This window comes from Ambystoma mexicanum, chromosome 13 (genome assembly GCF_040938575.1).
Source record: "Ambystoma mexicanum isolate Mex_15411 chromosome 13, UKY_AmexF1_1, whole genome shotgun sequence".
Lineage (NCBI taxonomy): Eukaryota > Metazoa > Chordata > Amphibia > Caudata > Ambystomatidae > Ambystoma > Ambystoma mexicanum.
The window spans coordinates 55,595,743-55,616,341 of NC_090938.1; the positions used below are offsets into that span (position 1 = coordinate 55,595,743).

The 20,599-nt window shown below is 48.1% G+C and overlaps 1 protein-coding gene across 20 annotated transcripts in view; it reads right to left on the reverse strand.

The window, feature by feature from the left end:
* Nucleotides 1-10,309: 10,309 nt before the first annotated feature.
* Nucleotides 10,310-20,599, reverse strand: part of LOC138520841 (mucin-2-like) — a 106,271-nt gene continuing 95,981 nt past the window's right edge. For all 20 annotated transcript variants that reach the window (XM_069633206.1, XM_069633205.1, XM_069633213.1 and 17 more), the window contains 2 exons: nt 14,123-14,251; nt 10,310-13,057 (listed from right to left, as the gene is read on the reverse strand). In XM_069633206.1, the coding sequence (XP_069489307.1) occupies nt 13,002-13,057; nt 14,123-14,251 (185 nt within the window). In that variant the 3' untranslated portion in view covers nt 10,310-13,001. The remainder of the gene's footprint in view (nt 13,058-14,122; nt 14,252-20,599) is intronic.

Below are 20,599 nucleotides of genomic sequence, written 5' to 3' on the forward strand. Positions count from 1 at the left end.
CTGTGATTCCTATGCGCACGGGGCCTTACTCCTGCCTTCACGTGGCGGAGGTCTCGGGGGCTTTGTGTGCTGATTCCCCAGACGAGATGTTGTGCGGTCAGATCCATGAATATGCTTGGTTCCTCGCAGTGGCGGGTGTGCGACTTCCTTGCGCAGGCTGTTCCCTCGACATACGCACGTCATGCTTTGTTCTTCCTCATTCTACGTGGATTATGGGAGTTATACATGTATCATGCATCTTCCTCCCCCTATTTAATTCTCTGCACAGGCCCATCCCACACTCTGCGGGGAGTCTTGCTCAAGGAGCTTGACACCTCCTCAACACTTAGGCCATCGCCTGGCCCCTCGCGGCCCCTGACTGACTAGACGCCATCTGCCTCTCTCCTCCCCGACACACGGTATAGCTGTACCCCTCCTCTGTGCCCCTCTGTGTCTCAACCTCTGCTATATATCTGTTCTATTGTTAGGTCCATGTACCTGCATTGTTTACCTCTGTAAAGCGCTCCATTGCTTCTCGAAGCTACTCGCGCGGTCAATAAAAACCATAAGAATAATAATAAGAATATTAATAAGAATAATGTCTTTCGTTGCTGCGCATTTCTAAGCACAGTCCTTTACTGAATTCGGGATGTCCATTGAAATATGTAGGAATGGCCCCTTACTTTTGCAAAGATGCAAAGGAGGCGGGGAGGGCGCAAATGCGCACATTCAGAACACCTTGTAATTGTACCAAGTCTTGAGGTGCCTGAGCACATCCCATCACTTGTGTTAGTAAAAGTGAAGAGAATCTGCCTCATAGTATACAATAAAGCATCGAAACTCAAACTTTTATAATCTGTAGTATGCTTGCAAGTATTAAAATAAAACATTGACAAAGCCAATAGCTTGGGATTTTGTATAGGCATTTGTTGTGCATTTACCCATGGTCGGCCGGTGCCATGATATAATCACATCACATCATTGGCCTGGTGTGGTGATGCTGAGATGGGAAGTCAAAATAATGTGTTCGCATCTGCAGTACCCCACCAATCTTCATTCTGGAAGATCCTCCCTTGCCAGCCAGCCATCCTCAGCGAATCACACGTGAAGTCCTTTTGTGAATTCGGAGTAACTTAATTTGGAGAAAGTTGTAAAGACCATACATTTTCGAGCTATGCAGAAGCATACACCAACATTCTGAGCACATATCACGCAGAACTCTGCTTCTTTCAAGCAGGGCGGGCTACTACTTAAGGTTGGGTGTAAAAGGAGAATGTGCCCTGAAGTCTTAATGCGCTTTGAAGCCAAACAAATGGGAAAAGGCACTATATAAATGATTACTGCAATACAATAGTACCCGGCGAGAGTCAATGAGCTTGTAAAACGCAAGCTCATTGGCCCTGGCCCAGGCCTTACCTGCCCCAGAAGGCTCAGAGTTCTTCCCGTGAAGTCCATTCTCCCTGTTCCATGGCTGCCATTCTTCTTGTTTACTTTTTTTTCAATGTACTGCAATGGCCAACATGGAAATGGAGAAGGGACTACACATGGTCCTTTCTCCCCTTCCATGGAGACCATTTTCTTTGCTTACTATGGCCGCCGCAGAAAGAGAAAACGGACTATGTTTTCTGGCCGCAGCACCCATTTTTTAAACTTTTTTTTTTTTTCCGGCTGCGAAACGCAACGCATCTCGCAGTCGGGGAAATATAAAATATCAGTACCCCATTCTAGCGGGCCGGGGTACTAATGGCAATATGCCCGTCGACGGGGCCATTACTGCATAAGGTATAGTAACTATGGGTCCCGCGGGCATTACCTTATTGGGTAACGGCCTGCAATTTAGAGACATATTGCCCAAATATTGTACACACGCCTTAATCTGTGGCAGTTCCTGCTCAGGCCTATCAAATACAGCAGGTCCCTGCATTCTGCCTTTCCTGCGACCTTTGAGCTAGTGCAGCTACTGCACGTGCTCTCGACACAACGTGTGCCGCAATTACAGAGACACTCCCAGACTCTGAAAGTCACACAGAGAGGTCAGTACATGTTGCTGCAATGTGTTTTCCATCGGCAGGTCACTGGTTTGAATGCCAGCGAGGCTGACGCAGTCGTTCACCCCTCAGAGGTTGTTAAACTCAGTACCATGAAGATGAGAAAAATAATGAATTTTACAGTGCAAGGAAGCTGGACACAGTTGGCATAGAGAGCAGCATAAAGCACAGTGTTATTATTAATTCCTTAGCATTACATTTCTGACAGCAATATGTACGTTTCTTTGTAGAGTGCTGATTGCATAACTTGCAAGAACACCTGACCAAGGACTTATTCCAATGGCCGCACATACCGATGAACAGACCTCACAGTATTGCGCTACTGTTAAAAGATGCCAACCCAAATGCCAGCTAGCCACACTCTGCACAGCGCTCGGCTGCTCTCGAGCTGGTCTGCGCTTTAAACCATCAAATAAAACAAGGTACTTGCTTCTTGGCACTTTTTTTAAGAATCCAGAGGTGTGTCCTCCTGGGTGTCTTGCTAGAACAGACGGGTCATGAGTTTTCCTCAGAGAGACATCAGTGTGGGAGAGAGACGCGTGTGTTCGCAGAGTTGTTCCAGAGGCAGCGAGTGATTGCAGCTCAGTGTGCAAGGCCCACGGTCTTGAAGTAGATGCCGGCCCGCAACGGAAGCCAATTCATGCCTTCGGGTGTGAGGGAGACTAGGTGGCGTTTCCCTAAACCAATGAAGAGCCGAGTCGTGGCCTACAGGACTTTCTTTAGCTTTTGGATGTGATAGGAAAGACCACCTAGCTTTGGGACTCACATAGCCCCCACAAGGTTTCAGTCAAGGGCGAGGCAGAAATGCTTCCTATTGATTTGATGACCCCTGCTATGCGCTCCCGAGAGTGTTGACACTTGGCAAAGCTTTAATAATGTGGCTTGGTTTGCCAATGAACCCTGGAAAAATGCATTCATGACTATAAAGTAACTTTATGGTGCCTATCTAAAGTACTTGAAAACATGAAGAAATGAAACTGATATTTAAATGTGTGGGTAGTCATGGTAACAAGTCATTAGCCTGCAGATAAAGATGTATTTGCATCACATGTTCTCTAGGGTGCAGTCTTTACTCTGGGAAGCACTGAAGCCCCACCAGTTAAAGAACAAACTGAAATAAATACAAAGAAAAGTGAAACTGAAAAGTTATGGTAACAGCAAAAAGGATTACTAGCTGACTGGGAGTTACTTGGACTACCCTGATTCCGGTACAGTGCCTTCTTTTAACGATCCAATGCATTCTGGGAGTTGCAGTCTTTTGCACTCCAGGTAGAGAAATTGGACCAAAATACCAGACTGGACATATTTAGAAACATCAGATGACTGCAGGTCACCAGAGACACCTCGCTCAAGTCTGTACTTACATTCTGTGAGTTATTTGCAACCTGGTGTTTGGTCCAAATGCCCCAATTGAAGGAGAAACAACTGTAACTTCAAGAATAAAAAGTTGAAATGTTTGCTTGCTTGTATGTATTATTATTTGTGGTGGTTATTAAGTGGTAACCTAGCTTCCGGAGGCTTTGGAGAACTGTACATCAGAAGTGCTTGGAGGCACATACTATGGCCCGGTGGAAACAGCCCGGGCCTTAGTTAATACGAGGGTCCCGGGACATTAACACCTGATACGGCCCGGTTCCTCGTCATTATGGCCATTAGCACTCCATGCCATGGACTGACTGTAAGGAGCCCAGTGCACGCATTATATGGTATAAACAGAGGGTACTGGCTCTGGCTCCTCTGAGTAGGATATTGCCTTTCTCTGACTGCCCAAAAGTTTCCCCTCTAAAACCCATCCTAATGTGCCGACGGGGTTACTTATTAACGCTCGCTCCTTGGCCAAACATAGAGCTGCTGGCTTTGATCTGCTGGCTGACTTGGCTCCGGATGTTTTATGCATCACAGCCACCGGATTGAATGATGCCTCTGGTCCTCTGGTGGTCCAGCTCCTTCCTGAACCCTGGCGGAAGTAGTGCTATCATTTGCCAAAACCTGGCTGGGTGCCACTGTTATACCCTTAACTCATTCTATTAAAATGGAAACGCTTTTAATAAACATTGTCATTTCAGTCCAGCTCAGTCTGCATATTTTGGTGGTATATTGCCCCCCTGGAACAGATCCTCTTTTCTGTGGTCAGTTCTTTGAATTGATCACAGACCTCAAACTTAGATGTCTGCATCTAGCAATTACAGGTGATTTTAATTACCACTTCAATGCCCCACCCGCCACTGCTATTAAGCACCTTTTTGAAACTATGAAGGACTTGGGACTGGGTCAACTGGTCACAGCCCCTACTCACCTAGCTGGCAACACACTTGATCTGGTATTTGCCAGAGCTGCCCTGGTTGCCACTTTCCCCCCTTTCCCCATTCTCTGGTCCGACCATTTGGCTGTTCCTTTTCTTATCCAGGCTCAGATTCCCTGCGTTACTACTGATTGTAAATATCAGCTCCGTCGGAGCTGGCATACAGCCTCCAATGTGGACATTGTCTCCAACATTCAGGCGCATCGTCGTGCCGCAGATAGCATTACTTTTTCTGTGCTGACTGAAATGTTTGGACTAGTGGCCGATACACTGGCTCCTCTCACACTTCGTAAGCAAACGGGGCATCCTTCTCAGCCCTGGTTCACCGATGATTTAAAAATCTTATGTACTGCGAAACGGCATAATTACCCCGCCTGTGATACATCTGCTTTCGTCCTGACTTGCAAATCTTACCATCATGCAATCCACTTGGCTAAAAGTACCTTCTATACCCAAAAGGTTGCAAACGCCCTCAATCAGCCGAGAGAGCTGTTCGCTTTGGTACGCTCACTCCGGCCCCGCCCCCCACGACTGGATCTAATGTCACTCATTCTCAGGCTTTCTGTGATGACTTGGCTGGATTGTTCATTAGTAAAGTCAACCTGATACGTGAGCAGATCCGCCTATCCTGCACACCTCCCGGCGGGCAGGAGGCACCTACCTCTTTGTCTGAACACAGCTGGTCTGTGTTTCCTACGTTTTCATTTCAGTAGGTGAAGTCAGCTATTAGACGGCTTCAAGCTGCTTCGCCCACTGATGCTATCCCCTTGGGAACTTTAAAGGAAATTGCCCCACATATCTCCATCAGGCTGACAGAAGCAGTCAACGATTCTTGCTGGACTGGTTCTGTTCCTACCGAGCTTAAACAAGCGATTGTTTTCCCTCTCTTGAAATAGCCCTCTCTTGATCCTTCTGTACACGCTAGCTTCTGTCCTATCTCACTTCTGCCCTTCTTTATGAAGTTGTTAGAGTCGCTGTTCTCACCCCTTCTTTCTTCTTTCCTGGAACACACAATCTTTTTGAACCCGTTCCAATCCGGCTTTCGCCCTGGTAGAGGCACAGAGAGTGTGCTGGTATCAGTGCAGGATGATTTCTGCCTAGTGGCCGATAAGGGCGGGTGGGTGCCCTGATCCTGTTACATGTATGTATCAGCCGCATTTGATACAGTTGACCATCGGGTGTTATTTGATTGCCTCGCATTGGCCAGTCTCTCAGTCAGGTTCTGGCCTGGTTCACCTCTTTTCTGGCTGACTGTAGCCAGACATTGGGCCTCTCTTCCGTTTTCTAGGCTGCGTCTTCTCTGCAGTGTGCGGTCCCCCAGGGCTCCACCTTGTCCCCAGTACTTTTTAACATCTATATTCAGCCTCTTGTGTTGCTCATCCGCTCCCACGGTTTCAGTTGTTACTCCTGTGCTGATGGTACTCAAATCATCTTCCGGCTTGACTCTACTGAGCCGGTTTAGCATCTCAGCTTAGGGGTTGGCTGCTGGTCGTGGGTGAGTGGATGTGCAACAACTGGCTGAACTTTAAAGGGGACAAGACGAAGTTCCTGGTGGTGTCCACCCCTCATGCTCCTAATTCTGTTCCTTCTCCCTCTATTCTGACCTAGTGTCCGGCTTTTTGGCCCACAGAACTAGGCCACTGCCCCTTGCCACTTCCTAAGGTAAAACATTCAGGATTGATCTTTTCTGCCTCCCTTTCTATGGGCGCTCAGGTTGGGACCATCTGTAGGGCTAGGTTTTTTCAACTCAGAGTCCTTCGTAAAGTTTTGCCGTTACTTCCGATCCAGCTCAGGCCTGTTGTAACCGCCTCCCTGGTGCTGAGTCGACTGGATTATTGTAAGTCCCTCTTTTTGGCCCAACCTCTGTACCTACTTGACCGTCTGCAGCTTCTTCACAATTATGCAGCTTGCATCTGTACAGGCACGCCGTACGCTGCTCACATCTCTCCTGTTCTCTGCTCATTAAACTGGCTTCCCCTTCTCCAACGGGCTCACTTTAAGTCATTAGTAGTAGTGAATCGTGCTTTCTATAGCTCAGGAGCAGAATATCTACAGGATATGTTTCTACGGCCCTATGTTTCATCCCGTGTGCTGTGCTTTAAGGATGCTTGTCTTCTTCCGATCCCCCGCTACTATTTTGAGTGGGTGGGTGGTCGTTTCTTCTCAGTGGCAGCCGCTAAACTGTGGAACTCCTTATTTTTTACACTTTGTGCAACTAACAATCTCATAGCCTTTCGTCGGTTATTAAAAACATATTTGTTTTAAAAATCATATCAGCTAATGTCTAATTCCTGGATCACTTCCTTTGTTCTTCAGCGCCAAGAGGCTTCGGCGAAGGTGCGCTTTACAAATGCGATTAACATAACATAACACCTGTGTAGTTTCCTAAGCGGGTGGTAGTGTTTTATTTATGTTAAAAAAATAAACATTCCTTTTCGGTGCTATGCGGCTCAGCCTCATAGTTTCCAAGTCCATCTTCTATGTTGATGACCGTCATGTCATAAGAAGGGAAAACAGAGTTGGGGGACTACGACACCACGCCACATAGCACCAAAAGGTATGTATGTTATTTATTTTAAATGAAATACTCTTAGCACCTGTGTAGGGAACTACAGAGGTGCTGAGGTGAGGGGGAGCGGTAAAGGGAAGGAGAAGTAGAGAAGGAGAAGCGGGACAGGGTGAACTGGTGGCAGCACTCAGGCTGCTGGGAATGCAGCGATTATACTGTAGGAACCAGCTCGCATTCCAAGCATCCTGATTGGCCAGAGCCCCTTTCTAGGGTGGTAATAGAAGGTTGAGGGCACATCCTTACAAGGAAGCATATATTTCTGGGGTACCATTTAAGGTGGCATGGTATAGTTAGCATTTACCATCAGAGGAACATGGAAGAGTGTTCAGAGCGGCTGCGGGGCTGGAACAGAGAGTGGGGTTTTCACAGGATGGTCATCAGGAGGTATTCCGGGTTGGGTGGGTTCAGGGGAACGTGGCTGACTGGCTGGGAAGAAGGTGCCTGCATTTCTTTTCTGAATCGCCTGAGGGTGGAAGCGGGCCTGATGTTGATGAGTATGGGGTTCCACGGCCTTGGGGTGTAGGCCGGGACTGCTTGTTTGCTGGATCCTTTTTTGGTGCATTTCTGCTGCACTAGTCTGGCCAGCTCCTGAATTCTGGTGATACACCGACCGCCCGAGATGAGAACTGACTGCCAGGTAGGAGGGAGTCACTACTCTGTATACGATGCCACACGCTCTGAAGGTGCTGGGTACTCGGAGGAGTAGCCTGTGAAGTTTGGTCCTGGTTGTGGGGACTTTTCATGAGGTGGGCAGCAGCAGTGAAGACGCATCTTATAGTTGCTATGGCAATGGTGGGAGGTAGGCTGGGGAGCACTGCTGTGTCCTCCATCCTGGTGCGATGGGACCATGGGATGCAGAGGGGATCTGGAGCTGGTGTCTCGTAGGAAGGACTTCATGTTCCACAGAAGGGGTTGTGGGTAACATAATGCTGGGGTTCTCTTTGCCGTGTGTGTCTGGAAGGTGTGTTGACTGTCTATGTGGAAACCCTGAGCTTTGGCAGAGGGTGTCAGTGGGGGTGTGAAGTCCTTGGGGTTCATAGCACACAGTCAGGTGTTGGTGTGCAGGCTTTGGGTGTTGTTGATAAGCAAGGATATTCCGTCTCAGTGGGGTTCAGTTTGAGAAGGTGAGGATGTCGGTGGATTCTCAAAAGAGTACAGCATGGAGGGTTAGGGAGACGAGTTGATGTATTTCTAGACTGCCTTACAGAGAGACGTGCCTTTTCTGGCTTTGGCGATGATAATCTGATATCAGGGAGCCGTTATTGTAGCAATCATTGGTCTGTGGAAAATCAGGAGGTCTCTGAGTGGTTTTAAAGGAAGTCTTTGAAGGATCGGACTGTCTGCTTGATACTGAAGAATTCGGCTGGGTGCATTTGGCTGAGGTGATGTGGGGGTGGGGCAGAACTATAAGTCAAGAGGTATGTGCATGTCACACTTGGGGGTAGTTAAGGCTCTGATGCTGCTGTCCAGCATGGCGCTTTTGTGTTGTGAGTTGGGTTAGGGGTGTGTTGGGGAGGACCAGTGTGCCCAGTAGATTTAGTAGTGCCTGGTTCCTGATCTTGGCGACAGTGCTGCCTGGAAGAGGTTTTCATGAAGGATGCGCCGGGCGTGATTGGTTGAAGGTCTCTGTGATTGTGGAAGAGAGGGAAAGTGTTAGGGTAGAGATTTGGGGGTGCTGATCTGGCTATCTCCAACAAGGTACCACTGCAGGATTCCTTCGAAAAGGCCACCGCAAAATAAAAATAGAAGACTGGAAGGCAAATGAAAAGGGGAACAAAAGAGGCGGGACAGACAAAGAGTGGAGACAAAGACAAGCAATGATTGGCTGGTGGGATGGGCAGGGGTCACGGGGCTTTGATCCACTCCCACCAGCTAAATGATTGCAAAAGAAAAGGGCTAGAAAGCAGGTTTAGAGGTGCAGAAGGGGGGGGCGAGCAAACAGTGCTTAAAGTGGGCCGGGGCCTGCCGGGGCCGGGCCCCGGCAGTCTCCAAAAAGTGGGACTGACCCGGGGCCCTGCCGGGGCCCCCAATCCCACACAACATTGGCGGGGGAGAAGCGCCCGCCAGTTTAATTTCAGGCGAGCTGACAGAAGTGCCAGCCAGGCATAGCGTCGCTGAGGCTGGCTGGCACTTCTGTCAGTCACTGTAACTTCCCTGATGACCCCTCATCTGAGGGGTCATCAGGGAAGTTACAGTTCCTTTGTTTGCCCTCGCCAGGTCGCCCCATGATCTAATATGCAGATTAGATCACGGAGCCGCAGGTTCGCAGAGGGTGAAAGGCGCCTCGGGCTCAGTGATCTATCTGCTCAGAGCAGATAGATCACAGAGCCCGAGGCGTCTATCTCCGTTGGCAAAGCTTTATAAAAGATGCCTTGAATTGTATACGTTTCAAGCCATCTTTTATAAACGTAGAAATATTTCTATGTTTATAAAAGACCGCTTGAAACGTGCACAATTCAAGGCATCTTTTATAAAGCTTTGTCGATCGACAAAGCCACCTCGGGTTTTGTCCGTCCTCAACGCTTTATAAAAGATGCCTTGAATTGTTTACGTTTCAAGTGGTCTTTTATAAACGTAGAAATATGTTATAAATGTCTATGCTTATAAAAGGTGGCTTGAAAAGTGCACAAACCATAGTAAGGTAAGCACACAAGTGTGCGTAAATTACTATGGTTTGTGCATTTTTCAAGCCACCTTTTTATAAACCTAGAAATACGTAACATTGGTATGTTTATAAGGCTTGAAAGGTACACAAACCATAGTAGTGCGCATACAAATATATAAATGCTCACATACATTTATATATTTGTTTGCGCACCTTACAATGTTTTGTGCATGTTTTAGGCCACGCCCACAATGGAAGCCACGCCCCCAAACGAGGGCCCCCCCTCAATTTCTTACCCCACTTAAAGCACTGGCTGTACAAGGCAAACAGTGAATTGCTGGAGGGTGGGGCAGAAATCACATGACCTTTATCCTCGTGCACGTTAAGCTCGCGTAACTTACGAGAGATTCCGTGTGTGCTTACTTTGGCCAGGGTTCTTCAAGAATATTGTGTGCGCAATTTACCCATTGGTTACATCACAACTTTAATTTCTTAACTTCGTGGCATGACCCATTAGAGTCTTTCAGGAATGGGTCAGAGAGAAGTCACCAGGGGTAACTATGACTTACCATTCTCATTCTAGGAGTAAATCAGAAGAAAGTCAGAGTTACTCCTAGGGACTTCTTTGGCAATTAGGCCATCAGTGTCTTTCGGAAAAAAATAACAGGGTCTGCGACGCTGAAATGACGCGACCGGCCATGAAACAAAGTTACTTCTCATCTTTGGTTTGGAGCTTTTCGAAGTCAGCATCAGCAAACCTGCTCGCAGCGAATGTTATACATTTTGCTGAAAGGATGCTATTCACCAGAAAAGAAAAAAAACTTTATTTCTTTAAGTGTTAATTTATAAGTTTATTAGTATACATACAGCTAACAATCTTTGTATATACAACAGATGAAACAATTTAAAAAATACAAGTATCACAATTAAACAGTTAAAACAATGAATACATATACATGATCAAATTTTGAAAAGGTTTACATCAACCAAGATTCACTTATAACCTTCATTTTGCTAAACATTTTAAAATCTCAACGATTCTCAAATAAAATTTCTCTATAAAATAAGATTAATATCATCACCTTGCATAAACGATTGCCACATTTAATCAATCATACAAATATCGATCTGATTGTCGTAAGATTTCATAAACTTAATTCTCAACGCCTTACGTGTCACTAGAATGCAAAGATGCTATCTTACAGCTCACACACGTCTGTCAGAAACCCATGAAACCAAAATGGTGAAATGATGACCAAACCGAGAAAAAGGCAGCGGCGACGCGTCACAGATTGAACTAGCCGCGCCAGAGTCCAGTGCGTGTGTGGCAATGAGGTACCAGGCAACAAAAGCAAAGATTGGGTTACTACTTAAGCAATAGAACCCGAGCGGCAGGGGGCATTAGCGACTCAGGTAATGCCCCGGGGCCCATAGGTAAGGACCCGAGCAAAGGGATCTATTGCTATTAGTATCCCGGCCCGCAAAATTTGTGTGTACTAAAAGCAATTTTTTTCTGTCCCGAAACGCTGCAGCGTTTTGGGACAGAACACAAAAATGACCAAGAAAATGGCCACCGCCATGGAAAGGGAAAACGGAGTCCGTTATCCCTTTCCATGGCGCCCAGCCGTGTGGAGGCGCAGAGCGGGGATGGCCCCGCTCCGAGTCTCTACACGGCTGGAGGCTTCCCTCGTCCCCCACCGGGGACGTAGGATCAAGAAGGTAAGTTGGGGGGGGTGGGTGGGAGGGAGGGGAGGGAAGGGAAGGGAGGGAAGGGTAGGGAAGGAAAAAAAAAAGACTTACCCGAGTCCCCGGCGGGGGGCCAAGGCAGCCTCTCAGCCGCGGGAAGGCTCCTAGCGGGGATGGCCCCGCTTCGAGCCTCCTCATTGGCTGAGGTGCTGCCACGCCCTCCGCTGGGGACAAAGGCCGTGGAATCCCGACAGAGGGATTCTCGACTGGGTAGGGACCTGGCGAGAGCCAATCAGAATGCTTGTTGCATTCTGATTGTCTCTTGCCGGGGTACTAATCTACAATACACAAACTGAAAAACCTTTCATAAAATCATGTCAGGAACAAATGGCAGCAACGGCCTACCCTAAATCCTTCCTGTCATAGAGTTATTCTAAGATTTATAAATACCCATGTCTTAGTTGCAAAATTTGAACATCCATTTTAAAGTAAATTTAGTTATTAATCCATTATGGATTTGCAGCGTGGAAATCTTGCATTGCACGCTGGGAAATCAGCACCCAGAGGTCTACAACTCACTGGCAATTGCACACGCTTTTTCAGCATGAAAAATCTCAATTCTCGCAAATAAAAATCCCACAAATGTAATATATTGAAGAGTACAAGCCATCTTTAAAAAAATAAACAGCTGGTAGTTGAGGTCAATTTCTGCTAACATCTTGGCTAAATCCTATTCACTGACCCTCGCTCTGTCTTAGATCATTTCCAGATTTCCAGTTGGCGAGACGATGATCAAAGCACATACGACTATTTTTTTTATTTGTTTGTTTTTCTAAGCACGGATCCAGGATCCGGACCTCTGTCGCTCTGCGTGATCTTGCTTCCAAGACAAGCGCTTCACCTCTGTGCTATCCTCCATTCAATAGGGATATCACTTTTATCACAGACATTAATTAATGTATGTGCCGATATTATGCCTTGTGATTTCTTTGGCACCCGCGTCCTCTTTTGCTCCTCCCCAGACGCATGAACATCTTTGAAGGAGGTTTTTATGTTTTAATTAAACAATTAAGAATATGTCCCGACAAAATAAAATATGTTTGACAGGCCAGATGCAAAGGCTGACGCAGCTGCAAAAATGATACCCAATTTGGGATATTGCCTGTGGGCTGGGGAAAGATTAATTCTGTCAATACCTGCTCCCCAAGCTAAGAAGCTGCACAGACCAATTGATTTCAGAGGAAGCCTTTTGGATGAGACAATGTGACTGTGGTGTGCTATATATTGTGCAGATCTGACTAAACCTCCCAGATGTGGGTGGATGTAGGCCAATTGGGACTGGATCAGACCAGTACTTGTAAAAGGAATTGTGTGGAATTGAGTTTTGTCTAAGTGTTATGCATTGCCATTGAACTCTGGGTCACTACCCACAAAACCCTGTATCACTTGACAGGCACCTAACATCCAGAATTATAATACAAGATTTCCTTCCGCCGAATGTCTTGAAATATTGCAATAGTTGCCTGAATTTAATATCCCTTTTTAGACAATTAACCTTTTTTTGCCTAAGCTTCACCTGAGTTATTTCTGGTCACAGACACCCCAGGCCAATGAAAAGGTACATTTTCCGGATATAACAAGATAGGCTCCGTCCCATGAAGCAGCAGGTGCAGAATAACGGGGGGCTTGCAAAGCATATTAAAGTGTAAGATTGTCGGCTCCAGACTGGAAGTAGATGGAGCGGTTCTGAGTCTTGGCTTTTCTGTGTTGATATGAGGTGTTGAGAGTTCTGGAGCATCGTGTTATCTGCTTTCAGGTATCTGTGCTCAAGCTGGAGGACACTGCATTTTCCATCAAACCTTTAGTAACTGGAGAGAAAGAACAATGGAAAGGTTAATGTCCATGTCAAGGGTCTGCACCTGTAATTTTCCAGATATTTTGGACTATGACTCCCATGATCGCTCACCATTGCCTACGCTGGCTTTAGCTGATGGGATTTGTAGGCCAATACATCTGGAGAGCTACATATGTTCAGATTCCTGGTCTGTGGGTATGTAGACATGCTAGGTGGCAAGAGACCCGAGGCACAGGAACGAGAGTGTCATTTTCCCAGGATCACACATGATCTGGAATCCACTGGACTCACTGCTGTAAGTATAATCACTAGACCGCAGCTGACTCTGGTTAAGGCTTTATGACAGTCACTTTATGTCCCTGAGCAATTGATCTATGGTCATTAACACTATATGCCCTCCCATCATGCATTGCATCACTCTGATCTGCTTGGGTAGTGTTCAGAATTCCCCAGTGTCTCATCGATTGGCCAGTAGTTTATATGTAATGAGCTGGCATATTGAAATCCGTTCTCAATAGGTCAGTTACCATAATCATATTTTACAACCCCAAACTCTAGGTTGCCTGGCGAGAAGCACCGCTATCGCTCTAATTCTGTATAGTTTCTGGAACTTCCCCCCGAGGTAGTGTAATGTTATTAAGCCTTTATGCTGAAAGATTCTGATTCTCACAGCACACCTGCTGTGCAATCCCTGGTACATCTTAATAACAAGCTCTATAGCTTACAGAATTAATATTATCATTATTATTATTATTATTATTATACTTATTATTATCTTGCTATTTATTGAGCACGGAAATAGCTTTGAGAAGCAGCGGAGTGCTTTACAGAGGTGTACATCATTACAGATGCATAACGGAGCGCTTTTCAGAGGTAGCAACATCACAGATATACAGAGGGGCACAGAGGTGGGGTACAGTTGTACTTGTTGGTGAGGAGAAGAGGGGCGGGCGGCATCTAGTGAGTCAGGTGGCGCGAGGGGCAAAAGCAGCATTTTAGATGTGTACATCATGAAAAGCAATGCATTGTAATATGCAGTACTGTTGGGGGACCCTTTTGAGTACAGGAGACACCTTACCGTCATTATTGTCTAAGTCAGTCTCTTTTTCTCCAAGAGCACTAGGGCTTGCTTCCTCGGCACTGGGCGCTAGGATCTTCGTCTCGGCCAGGGCCACGTCTGCCGTCTTCTTGTTAATCGGCTCTCTTACTGTAAGACACAGAATAAAAGACAGCCAGTCAACTGTGCACTCAGATGATATGTGTGGTCAGCAACAATAGCGGGCCTCATCACTGAAATGGCCGTGTAAATACCACTGCAACTATTTGTGAATTACCACTGGTGGTGCTGTGCTACTCATTACAGAATCTGCTCTACACGCGTTACTGCGCTTGGCAACATTACTAATAGCGGTACAGACACCACCAACTGGTGGTTATTTGCACTGAAGAAATTGTCAAGTTTTCCACGGAAGCGCAGGCCACTTGTGGCTACGATTCACTCAGTTAATGATAAAGAAGTTGTTTGTTTCTGTAACCTGAATCATTTAGTTTAGCGGAAGGAAACGATTAAGGTTACAGTATCTGATGTATCCGGAGAGAGGAAACGATTAAGGTTGCAGTATCTGACGTGTCCGGACAGAGGAAACAATTAAGGTTGCAGTATCTAATGTATCTGGAGAGAAGAAACAATTAAGGTTGCAGTATCTGATGTGTCCAGACAGAGGAAACAATTAAGGTTGCAGTATCTATTGTATCTGGAGAGAAGAAACAATTAAGGTTGCAGTATCTGATGTGTCCAGACAGAGGAAACAAATAAGGTTGCAGTATCTCATGTGTCCGGACAGAGGAAACAAATAAGGTTGCAGTATCTAATGTATCTGGAGAGAAGAAACAATTAAGGTTGCAGTATCTGATGTGTCCAGACAGAGGAAACAATTAAGGTTGCAGTATCTAATGTATCTGGAGAGAAGAAACAATTAAGGTTGCAGTATCTCATGTGTCCGGACAGAGGAAACAAATAAGGTTGCCGTATCTGATGTCTCCGAACAGAGGAAACGATTAAGGTTGCAGTATCTCATGTGTCCGGACAGAGGAAACATTTAAGATTGCAGTATCTAATGTATCTGGAGAGAAGAAACAATTAAGGTTGCAGTATCTGATGTGTCCAGACAGAGGAAACAAATAAGGTTGCCTTATCTGATGTCTCCGAACAGAGGAAACGATTAAGGTTGCAGTATCTGATGTGTCCGGACAGAGGAAACAATTAAGGTTGCAGTATCTAATGTATCTGGAGAGAAGAAACAATTAAGGTTGCAGTATCTGATGTGTCCAGACAGAGGAAACAATTAAGGTTGCAGTATCTAATGTATCTGGAGAGAAGAAACAATTAAGGTTGCAGTATCTCATGTGTCCGGACAGAGGAAACAAATAAGGTTGCCGTATCTGATGTCTCCGAACAGAGGAAACGATTAAGGGAATGGGAGGTTTGGTCGCAGTAGAATCTGTCGAATTAGAATTCGAAGAATTTTTTGGCCCAAATTTGGCCTCAAATATATGTGGGGGGGTTGATAATCATGATAATATATATAGGTGGTAGTTGGGGGAGGGGCTGCAGAGGTATGCCCCGCATACATTTGCAGCCAAATTGAATAAAAGAAAGAAAAAATAAATGAGACAAATTCGAATTAAATGAAAAAACTCGACCAAGTCAGCTAAAAACCTTTTTTAAAACCGGGTGGTAATGCATTCTAACCTGATGCCAGCAGTGATGTCATAGCGACGGCAGGTATACGTAACTTCAATATTTTCATCGCCAGCTGAGTGGAATTCTCAGTGGAGCAGCAATAAACCACAAGTGGTATTTTTTCCATAAATGGGTAATCTCAGATCTATACAGTAAATAAATTCACACAACTTTTTTTCTGATGAGACACAAAGGTTTTGAGGAATAATGTGCAGTCATAGTACCACATTTCCTAGGATTGAATGCTCATTATTTTTTGTGGTGACAGTTAAGAAATAGACAATTCTAGGCACACAAATTATGGCAAAGGTGAATTACAATTTACTCTCATTTTATGTTGGGTTTTTGCAGTGAGAAATTGGTTACAAAATAATTTACTTGCGGAAAACGAATCATTGTAAAAAAAGAAGCAATTCGCACAAAAAATATATTCTTAAATGAAGCCACCTTTTTCAGCAGCAACCCACCATTTATGGCCAAAAGGGAGGTGCACCTCCACCCATTCTAGTGGATTAAGAAAGAGTCTCTAAATCCTGGGGAACTGGTCATCTCTGAGGGAGGCCCAGCAGACGGCACGGAGAGGACCTGGCCATCGGATGCCCGCAATGCCTCATGGAGAGGACCTGGCCATCGGATGCCCGTGAGGCCTCATGGAGAGGACCTGGCCATCGGATGCTGGCGAGGCCTCATGGAGAAGACCTGGCCATCGGATGCCCGCAATGCCTCATGGAGAGGACCTGGCCATCGGATGCCCGTGATGCCTCATGGAGAGGACCTGGCCATTGGATGCGAGCGATGCCTCATGGAGAGGACCTGGCCATCGGATGCCCGCGAGGCCTCAGGGAGAGGACCTGGCCATCGGATGCCAGCGATGCCTCATGGAGAGAACCAGGACATCGGATGCCCGCGATGCTTCATGGAGAGGACCTGGCCATCAGATGCCCGCGATGCTTCATGGAGAGGACCTGGCCATCGGATGCCCGCGATGCCTCATGGAGAGGACCTGGCCATCGGATGCCCACAACACCTCATGGAGAAGACCTGGCCATCGGATGCCTGCGATGCCTCATGGAGAGGACCTGGCCATCGGATGCCCGCGATGCCTCATGGAGAGGACCTGGCCATCGGATGCCCGTGAGGCCTCATGGAGAGGACCTGGCCATCGGATGCCCGCAAGGCCTCATGGAGAGGACCTAGCCATCGGATGCCCGCGAGGCCTCATGGAGAGGACATGGCCATCGGATGCCTGTGAGGCTTCATGAAGAGGACCTGGCCATCGGATGCCCGCGAGGCCTCATGGAGAGGACCTAGCCATCAGATGCCCGCAAGGCCTCATGGAGAGGACCTGGCCATCGGATGCCCGCGAGGCCTCATGGGGAGGACCTGGCCATGGGATGCCCGCAAGGCCTCATGGAGAGGACATGGCCATCGGATGCCCACGACACCTCATGGAGAGGACCTGGCCATCAGATGCCCGCAAGGCCTCATAGAGAGGACCTGGCCATCAGATGCCCGCGAGGCCTCATGGAGAGGACCTGGCCATCAGATGCCAGCGGGGCCTCATGGAGATGACCTGGCCATCGGATGCCTGTGAAGCCTCATGGAGAGGACCTGGCCATCGGATGCCCGCAAGGCCTCATGGAGAGGACCTGGCCATCGGATGCCCGTGATGCTTCATGGAGAGAACTTGGCCATCGGATGCCCGCAAGTCCTCATGGAGAGGACCTGGCCATGGGATGCCCGTGAGGCCTCACGGAGATGACCTGGCCATGGGATGCCCGCAAGGCCTTATGGAGTGAGGACGGCCTCATGGAGAGGACCTGGCCATCGGATGCCCACGACACCTCATGCAGAGGAACTGGCCATCAGATGCCCGCGAGGCCTCATGGAGAGGACCTGGCCATCGGATGCCAACGAGACCTCATGGAGAGGACCTGGCCATGGGATGCCCGCGATGCCTCATGGAGAGGACCTGGCCATCGGATGCCCGCGAGGCCTCAGGGAGACGACCTGGCCATCGGATGCCCGCAAGGCCTCATGGAGAGGACCTGGCCATCGGATGCCCGCGAGGCCTCATGGAGAGGACCTGGCCATCGGATGCCCGCAATGCCTCATGTAGAGGACCTCACCATCAGATGCCCGCGAGGCCTCATGAAGAGGACCTGGCCATCGGATGCCCGCAATGCCTCATGGAGAGGACCTGGCGATCAGATGCCCGCAAGGCCTCATAGAGAGGACCTGGCCATCAGATGCCCGCGAGGCCTTATGGAGAGGACCTGGCCATCAGATGCCAGCGAGGCCTCATGGAGAGGACCTAGCCATCGGATGCCCGCGAGGCCTCATGGAGAGGACATGGCCATCGGATGCCTGTGAGGCTTCATGAAGAGGACCTGGCCATCGGATGCCCGCGAGGCCTCATGGAGAGGACTTAGCCATCAGATGCCCGCAAGGCCTCATGGAGAGGTCCTGGCCATCGGATGCCCGCGAGGCCTCATGGGGAGCACCTGGCCATGGGATGCCCGCAAGGCCTCATGGAGAGGACATGGCCATCGGATTCCCACGACACCTCATGGAGAGGACCTGGCCATCCGATGCCCGCAAGGCCTCATAGAGAGGACCTGGCCATCAGATGCCCGCGAGGCCTCATGGAGAGGACCTGGCCATCAGATGCCAGCGAGGCCTCATGGAGAGGACCTGGCCATCGGATGCCTGTGAAGCCTCATGGAGAGGACCTGGCCATCGGATGCCCGCAAGGCCTCATGGAGAGGACCTGGCCATCGGATGCCCGTGATGCTTCATGGAGAGAACTTGGCCATCGGATGCCCGCAAGTCCTCATGGAGAGGACCTGGCCATCAGATGCTAGCGAGGCCTCATGGAGAGGACCTGGCCATCGGATGCCTGTGAAGGCTCATAGAGAGGACCTGGCCATCGGATGCCCGCAAGGCCTCATGGAGAGGACCTGGCCATCGGATGCCCGTGATGCTTCATGGAGAGAACTTGGCCATCGGATGCCCGCAAGTCCTCATGGAGAGGACCTGGCCATGGGATGCCCGTGAGGCCTCACGGAGAGGACCTGGCCATGGGATGCCCGCGAGGCCTTATGGAGTGAGGACGGCCCCATGGAGCGGACCTGGCCATCGGATGCCCACGACACCTCATGGAGAGGGACTGGCCATCAGATGCCCGCGAGGCCTCATGGAGAGGACCTGGCCATCAGATGCCAACGAGACCTCATGGAGAGGACCTGGCCATTGGTTGCCCGCGATGCCTTGTGGAGTGAGGACGGCCTCTGGGAGAGACAGCCAATCACCTTTCTTCCCCTGCTTCCTGTTTCAGGCTGCCAGTAGGATTGCATAATTATAAAAACGCATCTGTGAAACAGGCCCAAAGAGTGCCGGAGAACAAAATGAGCGCTCAGGATAGTGAAAAGATGGATAAATATTTTCTTTTCAAAATGCTGATTGTGTGAACGCATGTGTTTGTTTGCTATCTGTCGCAATGGGGGGCAACAAGAGACAACCACGTCGAGCAATGGATGGACTCCAATTGGATGTGCCTAAACGGAAAAAAAACGGAACTCATGATTTTCGGCTCATCCTCTGCTCGTGCTAAGCTACCCTCATCCTACACATCCTTCCACATTAAAGATACCCCCATTCCGGTCCTAAGCAAGGTTAAAACCCTAGGTATGCTGCTAGAAGCATCGTTGGGTGCGGACGCCCAAGTACAGTTCATCAAAAAAAACTGTGCTTACCACCTCCGTCTAATAAAAGCCATCAGACCTTTCATATCCGAGGAAAATTGTGCGACCATAGCAAGAGCCACCATCTTATCGCGCCTTGACTATGGCAACGCTCTAGTCCTGGGTGCCTCCAAGCAATGCCTACAAAGCTACCAAATTGTACAGAACAACGCGGTAAGAATTGTCAAGCTCAAAACTAAAACAGAACATATCAGCAACTCCAGAAGAGAGCTTCATTGGCTGAAAATCGAAGATAGGGTGCATTTCAAAACCTTAACCATCGTTCACAGATGCATCTACGGAAAGGCACCAATCTACTTAAAAACTAGGATCAAACCATACGTTCCTAATAGAACACTGAGATCATCCCAACTTGTTAAAATTGCTACGTCACCTCACAAACTCAAAAGTGGCTTAGGTAGAGCCTTTCCAACCCTTGCAGCCAACCTTTGGAACAACCTACCAGACCACCTTAGACTGGAAACCAACTACTCGCGTTTTCGCAAACAGGTAAAAACCCATATGTTCAAATAAACGGCCATCACGGCATATGCCTCAGTTAGCTTAATTCTATGTGACTGTCCCGTCTGCTCTGTCTAATCACTATCTGTTCCGTCCGTTCTCGTGTCCTTGTTTCTGCGCCCCGAGGCTCGCGAGCTACCGGCGCAATATAAATATTAAATAAATAAAAATAAATAAATAAATAAAATCACTGCACTAGGCATGAAGGGGTGCTTTTAGAGGCAAACAATGTGGCACATGACACATGTCTAAGGATGCGTGTGGCCTCCTGCAGAAGGGATGTGACCTAGCAGTTCGGGCTGGAATTCCCCTTTTGGACTGGAAGGTTTAGAATTAATCTTAACCTCTGGCATTGGTCTGGGCAGCAGTCCATAACATCGTTCTTCGCCTGCCAAGCCATTACAGAAGGGGAAAGGTCATATGCAAATCAGGCTTGGTCCCATCCCAGTAGGGGCAGTCCAGCTCGAACTGCTTGGCCACAGATGGTTGGACGGAGGATAGCACAGGGGCAAGGTGCTGGTCTTGGAAGCAAGATCACGTAGAGCAA